This window comes from Ipomoea triloba, chromosome 2, assembly GCF_003576645.1.
Source record: "Ipomoea triloba cultivar NCNSP0323 chromosome 2, ASM357664v1".
NCBI lineage: Eukaryota > Viridiplantae > Streptophyta > Magnoliopsida > Solanales > Convolvulaceae > Ipomoea > Ipomoea triloba.
Genome location: NC_044917.1, coordinates 12,661,085 through 12,670,124, shown reverse-complemented (window position 1 = coordinate 12,670,124; position 9,040 = coordinate 12,661,085). Strand labels below are relative to the sequence as shown.

The 9,040-nt window shown below is 36.2% G+C and overlaps 1 protein-coding gene across 2 annotated transcripts; it reads right to left on the bottom strand.

Moving 5' to 3' along the window:
- Positions 1–3,079: 3,079 nt before the first annotated feature.
- Positions 3,080–7,172, bottom strand: LOC116010665 (probable xyloglucan 6-xylosyltransferase 5). 2 transcript variants are annotated; one of them, XM_031250158.1, is made up of 2 exons: positions 5,537–7,172; positions 3,080–3,681 (listed from the first exon to the last, which is right to left on the bottom strand). In XM_031250158.1, the coding sequence occupies exon 1, from the start codon at positions 6,943–6,945 to the stop codon at positions 5,545–5,547; it is 1,401 nt and encodes a 466-aa protein (XP_031106018.1). In that variant the 5' UTR covers positions 6,946–7,172; the 3' UTR covers positions 3,080–3,681; positions 5,537–5,544. The 2 variants fall into 2 exon arrangements, with proteins under 2 accessions (XP_031106018.1, XP_031106019.1); XM_031250159.1 differs by having other exon boundaries at positions 5,541–7,172.
- Between the last annotated feature and the right edge of the window lie 1,868 nt (positions 7,173–9,040).

The following is a 9,040-nucleotide window of genomic DNA, read 5'->3' as shown; positions in this document are numbered from 1 at the left end:
CACTTAAACATACGCGAATTTCAGTAAGATTAATGAAATTGGACGGTGCAGATTAGGCCGCATGACCGCACCGGAGCTCGCCGCCGCATTTGAACCAAAATCTATATATATATATATATATATATATATATATAAAATTAAAATCTTAGTTTTTAAAATTAAAATTACACTAATATAAGATTTTGATTAAGAATTAATCTGGGACGGGATTCACCGTTCCTGCATAATTTTCTACGGGGATGAGGATGGGGACTATTTTCAATTTTCCGTCGGGGTTGGAGTTTCGAGGACGGAGAGTGGTGTGAACCGCACGGCCGCACGGGAGAGCACGGCCGCACCTGATCATGACTCTATATATATATATCGACGGATTCTGGTGCGGAGATGACTTCCCGTACAGTTGACGCACCTTAAGCATACAAACAAAGTACCTTAAGAACACAGACTACGCGTACCTAAAGCTTTAGGCCGGCGCACCTTAAGTAACAAACCCCGCACCTAAAGTTTTAAAATGGCACACCTTAAGTTTCACACAACTGATGCACCTTAAGCATACAAATCACACACCTTAAAAAGGAAAACAATGCAGATTAAGTTTTAGGTTGATGTACCTTAGCAATCGCAAGAAGAGAGAGATTTTTAAACCCAACAAAATAAATAAGAATGAGAAGAGTCTCTATGTTATACAATTTAACATGCCTCTAAAAGGATCTTGTATATATAATGGTGCAAACTTACTTCCCAAATCAATGTGGGACATGTGCTTTTACGAAGTTTTTCTGCCTTCATTTTCCAACTCAAATAGATGGTCTACTTTGAGAATTAATTTCGCATTCACCTATTATTCATTTTGAGCGTACAATATAGTAATCTCTTCGTCTTACTACGCCAAATATATCAATTTTTTCATCGGTTAAAAAAATCTAAATCTACTTTAACTTATCCTAAACTAAAAGTAGACTACACATATATTCCTAATACAAAATTATCCCTTAAAATATCTTTTTTTTGCTAAAAATTTCCAACCACAAGAGCTTGCATGCCTCCGCTGCTCCGCATGTCTAATCCATCATTTCATCCCGCAAAATCACATGAAACCGTCGTTTTCAGCTCCATACCCCCGTCGCCCTGGGAATCTTCCTCGTCATCATCATTGTCGTCTAGATCGCAATTCGGTGTCGAAAACGACGATTTGCCGTATTTCATTCCCTCCTTCAGAATCCCAGCTTGCTCAACCGGCGGAGTCCTAGGCAGCTGGCGAAATCGACTGTTGACTCGGCAAAGTTCTATTCCTACTAAAAGTTTTACATTCCAAATCCAACGGGATTGAGCAGCTTTTCCGATATATCTCTACGGTGTCTGTCAGGGACAATCGTGTCATTTATATCTTCAATCGGCACAGCCACGGGCGGCAGTTGTAGTGATGTTTTTGTATTTTCGGTGGCGGAGGAGATTGATCTGCGGCGGAGAGAACAGGGAACAGCTGATTCGAATGTTCGAGTTTTCAGTTTATAAGTATTTTTGTTGCTTTCTTCAACTTTCAAGTGTTTGTAAAAATGCCATTGAAAAGAAATTAAAGTTTGGTTAAATTTCTGAAATGATGTTGTGCAGAGGATAAAGCAGCTGCTGAATCAAATTGCAGAGATGAGACAAGACAACCGTTGCCCACGTTGAACATATAATACGTAAATATAAATATAAATGTTGCCCCAGACTTGGTTCGTCGTCTAACTTAAAAGTTTGTAAGTGACAGATTTTGTGCACACATGAAAACTAAGATTTAACCAGTGAGTTGATTGTCCGACTAGCGATTTACCTCCGCAGTAGTGACTCTAGCTGTGGGCTTAGAATCACTTAAGTTTTATTTTTTAAATGTTAAATTTAACTATCAGCTTAAACTTTTAATCAAAATGAAACACATGCTTCAATTGAGGTATTCATAAAATCAAAAAAGTTATGATGTTAATATTTCTAGTTTCTACTACCTTCATATCATATTTTCTATTTTCTTGTGGGTGGCTCAAGCATATGTTGATTGAGATCATGTTCACACCAACTGTATATGAATATGAGCTGTTGGTAAGCCCCTTGTCGCTGGGGTCAGCAAGAAACATCTCTTGTCCTTCAATCCACTGTCAATGGTTATGGAATGGAGGTCCCCATGTCTACTATGAAACCACCCTTCATCCATTAACATTATTATCTTTGGATGAGAATAACCTGTACTTACTGTTGAGCATAGGCCACGTGAGGCACCTGTTAAATATAAGTATTATTATTCACTCTAAGTATTACATTTTCATTTAAAATAAAATATTATATTAAAATATTATTACTCGTACCTCTTTCTATTTGGTCTCCTACAACTAATTACAAACAATCTTGATTTTCAAAAAAAAAAAAAAAACAAACAATCTTGCAAAAGGCCCTAGGTGTTAGTCAGGCGCCCAAGAGGTGCCTAGCGCCTAGGTGATACCTAAGCACCAAGTATATCGTCTCCAATTTTTCCACTGAGGACTAGAAGTTATATTCTTATAATTCCCTCAATCTAATCAAATTAGATATGTTTCATAGTTAGTTGAGTACATGATTGAAGAAATATAGAAGAAAAGTAATTGAGCAGACAAAAAAAAACCACTTGCCCGAGTTGAGCATCGACTCGGTCGAGTTAGGTGCTCAACTCAACCAAGTTAGGCGCCCAACTCAATGCTTAGTTAGACAGTTAGTCAAGTCGATTGTCTAAAAGTCGCCTAGGGGCTAGGGCTGAAATCACCTCAACCTAGGGCGCTTAAGCGGCACCTAGGCCAATTTTTTTTTACAATACTGATTGCAAGTAGATATACAATAGTAACAATACTATACTAGCCACTAAGAGCTGGCCAATAAGTTGGTTTGAAGAGGAGGCCCCAGAACAAAGAGGTCATAGATTCTCATCTCACTAACCTGTTAGTGAGAACTGAGAATTGAATTTTGTTCCAATAACTTTGAACAATTGAACCTCTCATCAAATTGATCATATTCATTGATATCCAACTCATCATTTTGAAGGAAAAAGTGGTATACTAAAAAGAAACCAGCAAGGCAATAGGAAATGATGAGTCTATATACTTTTACAACTCCATAGTGTGATGGTTTACCATACAAGAAGGAATGGAGAAAATAATTACAGTACAAATAAATAACTCATAGCCCATATCACTAACTCATCATAATGACCTTATGGTTCACATGTCTTTGACCTAAGAATGAATCTTTCCACAAAAAGGGAGGGGGGAAATAATGAAAGAACAAAAAATTACAACACAATTATGCAAGCATGCTCACTCTTTCTTTCTTTCTTTTGTTTTTTGTTTTTTAAACACTCGGCTCGGGAGGTTAAGACTATTAGTAGTATACCTTAGTGCTATCCAGAGAAGTTATAAGAGTACAAGCAATTCCTTCAGTACAGTCGTACAGATCACCTGGTACAACAGAATTCTCGGTTGTCTTCCTATGTAGCTGAGAATGCAGCTGAGAGTAAGTAAAAATAATGCAAACTTGCATTTTGGAATTTGGGGAGACCATATTCCAAAGAAAATTTGGTGGTCTGTTCATTCGGCTTCCCTAAAAGGTATTGAAGCAGAAGGAACCATTGGTCCTCATTCCCCCGGTTCAATTGTCTTCTCTACCAGAGCTTTGTCACTGTCAAAAAGAATAAATTACGATTCATTCAAACAAAAAGAAATTTAAGAAGTTGCATCGTATCTTTATCAACAGAAAGACAAGGTTTGCTTGAAAACATGAAGCAGCTGGATGAATATGCTTTATTTAGCTCGGGAAGTATGCTATAAACTGTTTCGAAACTCAAAAGCATGTGATTAAATAAAATTGCTACTTTGCAATCGCCTAAATCCGCCCAACCATTTGAATACCGTACCCATTATTGCCATGCAAGGACGGGATTACAACATACTAAGAACTAAGAAGAAATGAATCCTAAAAGTTCATAGCCTTAATAGGGCAGTTGGTTCTAAATCCAATCTTTCACCTGAACCTCCACATAAAAATAGAGGAAATAAATATCACCATCCACTCAAATATCTGGTACAGTTATAATGTTTGCTACACAATATGAATATGGAATAAGTACTAAGAACAAGGATGAATTCAAGTAGAGTGTCTACATGAGGTACACATTGGTATGAGATAATGACGAAAAGAGAAATTGATATGGAAAATTAGCTTTTGCCTAGAACTGAATGAGTTAAAGTAGAATGTCTAGGTGATGGATACATGGATTTTAGATGAAAATGAGAAGAGAGATTGAATAGAATATTAGCTTCACCAAGAAATTGCTTAGATTATTTTAATTGAATGCAAACCATTTATTTACCTGAAACATCCCATATGATGACTGAATGCTCAAACTTCTTAACCATCCCAAAAATGTAGACATTATATTATGCAAGGATGGAGGGGTAGGATACAACAATCCTACCTTTCATTTAGTTAATAGAAGGTTAAAATTAAAGCTTTTTAGATAGTTGCTTGTTAGTTATGATAGAAATCATAATACTTATTAAAGAAAATTTAATATTTGAAACAAATAAACTGTTACTTATAACAGATATTGTAATATTTATATGTGAAATTGTGATACTTTAAAAAAATTGATTGTTACTAATGATAAATATTGTACTCCGTAATACTTATAATTGAAATTGTGATACTTACCAAAGTGTAATTCTAATGTAAATATTGTAATATTTATATTTGAAATGTTAATTATGAGAGAAATTGTAATACTTATTGTAGAAAATTTAATACTAATTTGAATTAAAAATAAATCATTATTTAGTGTAGATATTATAATACTTATATGTGAAATTGTGATACTGTTTAGGGTAAAATTGGTTGTTACTAATGATAAATATTGTAATATTTATAACTGAAATTGTGATACTTACTCACCCAATACAACTCATCTCACGGATCCTTGTCCGTGATACGATTCACACAAGTTTTTACCTATAGCTACCTGACCCAAGTTGTCAGCTTGAATATCAGCCTAAACTCACTAATACTTGAACCCTTGCACATACAAGCCTACCATGAGATGTGACCCTTTTTAATTCACAAAACAATACGACAAAGGCCAACCCTAGCAATTGAATAATGAAGGCATTCGTTTCTACATGGCCATTGTTGCACTCACCAAATTCAGGAACCCAATAAGATAAGAAAAGAGAGATCTTTCCCATTCAAACAAAGCAAATAGCTGATGGGAAAAGATACAAGAAAGTTGAGTATGCAAGGAATTTGGTCCAATTAGGATCGGCAACAATCATACATGCAGTCCAATGTTCACTGCTAAACACACTACAATGTGAACTACAGAAAACTCATCGCACAGTAATTGCAGATCAAAATTGTAGTGCTCCCCAATGCAACAAGAATGTCACACAATAATAAATTGTTTTATTGATTATTGATTAACCAGTAATTACCATTAAACAGGGATAATCAAAGTAAAAAAAAAAAGGGCTTTTCTTATTACCTACAGATTTATGACTGTTGAGAATTCAGTAATCCACTTGGATGCTTTGCGCGTCGTAAATCATACTGATCTACATTTTGCAGTGGGGCATCAGTCTCATTCCTGATCCTCTTGACGTGCGGGCTCAGCAATCCCCTATGCTTAAACCCATACAGCTTTAGTATTTGATTATCAGCAAAATTGAAAGCTCTCTCCATGCTTCTCAAGCACCTTTCGGCAGAGTATTCTCCATAGCTTTCGCACGGCTTGCATCCCACAAAATGTGTCACAAATGGCCATCTATCGTCACCAAACCCCGGATGGAATTTCTCAATCATCTCCTCGTACTTATCCACCAAACCTGCCCAATATCCGTGCAAATGGTAAGAGTTCTCAATGAACACTTTGTCCATCCACGTATCCTTCTTTGACAAGAGCAAGTATACCAGTGCTGACTGATCGTCAGCTTCAAAATCTGGTCTACCCTTCAAATTAGCCGTAAGAATCTTCCCAGCCTCCTCGCGGACAGGACCTTTATGCCCCATCAGCGCCCAGGCATCAAGCAATTCTAGTGACCACTGGCAATTCCTAATGAGAAAACTACCCGTGCTCAAGGCAGTCCAAGATTTCTGATCAAACAACAAATCCGAGTAGCCATGGATAACAAGATTATGATTGTCATACTTAGACAAAGGTATCTCGAAAGTCATGTCAGTGAACAAAGCATCACTATCCATCCACCAAAACCACTCGATTTCAGGATGAGAAAGCATCAGCCTCCTAATCAAGGGCAGTTTCTCCCAGTAGCCTGTCATTTCACTATCCAAATGAACTAAATTATACATTATCTCAATCCCATGTACCCTAGAATAATCAATTTTGTTCTTAATACCCTTCAAAAGATAGTGATCCCCAACAGGGTTATCGCAAGGACCCGGTGGAGACCCAGTAACAAGCAAAATCCGAGGTTTTCCATTCACAATAATCGGAAATTCTGGATTTCTCTGAACCCATTCCTTTCGCTGTTCATCCCAATCACTGATTTTGGGCCCCAATATGAAGGTAGGGTTCGCGTCGAGAGTTCCCCCCTCCTCCTCCTCCTCCGGCTCACTGTCCGACCGGATCTCGGCGATTATCCGGTTAGTTTCTGCAATGAGATTCAAGTTCTCAGCCTCCGCCTCGGCTAAGGCCTGGGAAGAAGCGAGGTTGCCGAAACCGATGGTGCCGCGGAGGACAAGGATGGTAACGAAGCCGCAGAGGATTGTAATCTTGAGGGTGTTGAAAGCCCGGTGGATCTGGCGGCCGCGTGAGGGAGTAGAGCTAGCTCGGCCGCCGCGGGCTCCGCCGCCGTTGGGGGTGGGTAGGGTTCCGGCTCTCTTTTGAGCTGCAAATGTGGTGGTGGGTAGTGCTCCACCTTCATCTACACCCATTTTAGCTTGTATTACTATGAGTAAAGAGTAAGAGAGCTGAGTATTAAATTCTCTCCCTCTCCCCTTCTCTCTCTCTCTCTCTCTCTCTCTCTCTAGAACTTAGTTGGTGTTGAGAATGAATGAATGATAATATGGAGCTATGGTATCGCAGAGTGAAATGAGTGTGTCAGTGCGGGCGAGTGGTTGGAGTGGGTGGGGGGCTGAGGAAGAAGATGAACAAAGAAGCACCACCGACGGGAATTTTGGCATAAATATAAAATATTCATCTGCTCTGTTTTTTAAATTATTCCTATTTTCTTTAGTGTCTTTTTTTTTTTAATACAAATAAATCATCAAAAGATCTTATGATTTAGTGGCAGCATTATAAATTGCCTTTACAAATTACCTAGTATAAATCTAAGAATAGGATTAATGGACGTAGTAACTGCAATAAATATGTAAATTTATATGTAATATTGAGTGAATCTTTTTATTACAATAGATATGTAAATTTATAATTTTCAAGTAATTAGGTAATATTGAGTGAATCTTTTTATTACAATCGATAGGTAAATTTATAACTTTCAAGTAATTAGGTAATATTGAGTGAATCGTTTTATTACAATAGGTACATTTATAATTTTCAAGTAATTACGTAATATTCACTAAAGTAAAACTAGGTGTTCTTGTTCTGAGATACAATTAAATATAATAAAGTAAAACAATTTATAATTTTCAAGTAATTATGTAATATTGAGTAAATCTTTTTATTACAATAAATAGGTAAATTTATAATTTTCAAGTAATTACGTAATATTGACTAAAGTAAAACGAGGTGTTCTTGTTACGGGATACAATTAAATATAATAAAGTAAAACAATGAAGACATTAATGGAGATGGGAGATTCAAGAATATATGAAAGAGAGATCTTATTAATATTTAGGCCAACATGGATACATATAGATATTTATATAGGACCTCTAAAAGATAAAGATGAAAATATAAAAGATCTTTATAACTCAAATAATTGAGTCTACAGACTAATTATTGTATTGTAAAACACTTCCATTGGATGAATTACCATATAATTGAGTCTACATAAGGTAGTATATATTTTATATTTTCTCGAACATTTTCAACCCAAACCCAAAGTATCTAAGCTCTCACCACTGAGGTTCGAACATATGACCACCAATTTGAAATGATAACCAGGATGTAATCACACTAATGACACTATATGATAGTTGGCCGATGCTACCTTATTAAAAACCTTAGATCAGGGAAAAACAAGACAAAGGGGAAAGAGTGTAACTCACGACAAATATATATACTCCCCTCATTTGTAGACATTTAGTTTAGTTTTTCAAGGCTCCTTCTCATGCCTAAACCATGAACAAGTTTCTCAAAAGTTGGAGGTAAGCAAGGACTTAGTAAAAAGGTGTACAAGGTTCTTACTAAATTTAATCTATCTCACATTAACTTGTCAAGTGTTTTGGAGTTCATGTGTATGGAATAACTTAGGTGAAATGTGTTGTGTTTTTTCACCCTTAGGGCCCATTTTGTTTGTGGAAAATATTTGAAGGGAAATGGAAGTGAAAATTTATGGAAAAGTAGTTACTAGGAGGATGAATTTCATTATTTGGTTAGTTGAAAGAAAATTACTAGGAATACTAATTCTGTTGTTTGGTTGGATTTAGAATTGTAAGGAATAACGAGTATAAAAACTAATATGTCTCTACAAATTAAGAAAATTAATAATAATTAAGAAATAACACAAGGGGTAAATAGTCCATCTACACCACTTTTTCTTCCCATCTTCCATGGAAAACAAAATTCTTGGTCCAAACAAGGATTTTGTTTTCCTCAAATTTGAGGAATTCATTTTCCAATCATGAACCAAATGCAAGAAATGAGCATTTCCCATGATTTGGAGGAAAACGTTTTTTTTTTTTTTGAAATATTTTTCCCCAACCAAACATGCCCTTAATGTAATCCCTTTCAATTGTTCAATGCATGAAGCATTACCCTCAAAAATAATTATAGGGGTATCTATACTTGTGTTTAATCCACACAACTTTTGGATATGCTTGATAAGTGATCTTAATCAAACACACT

Coding starts and splice junctions, on each gene's coding strand:
- LOC116010665 (XM_031250158.1), bottom strand. CDS start 6,945: ATGGGTGTAGATGAAGGTGGAGCACTACCCACCACCACATTTGCAGCT.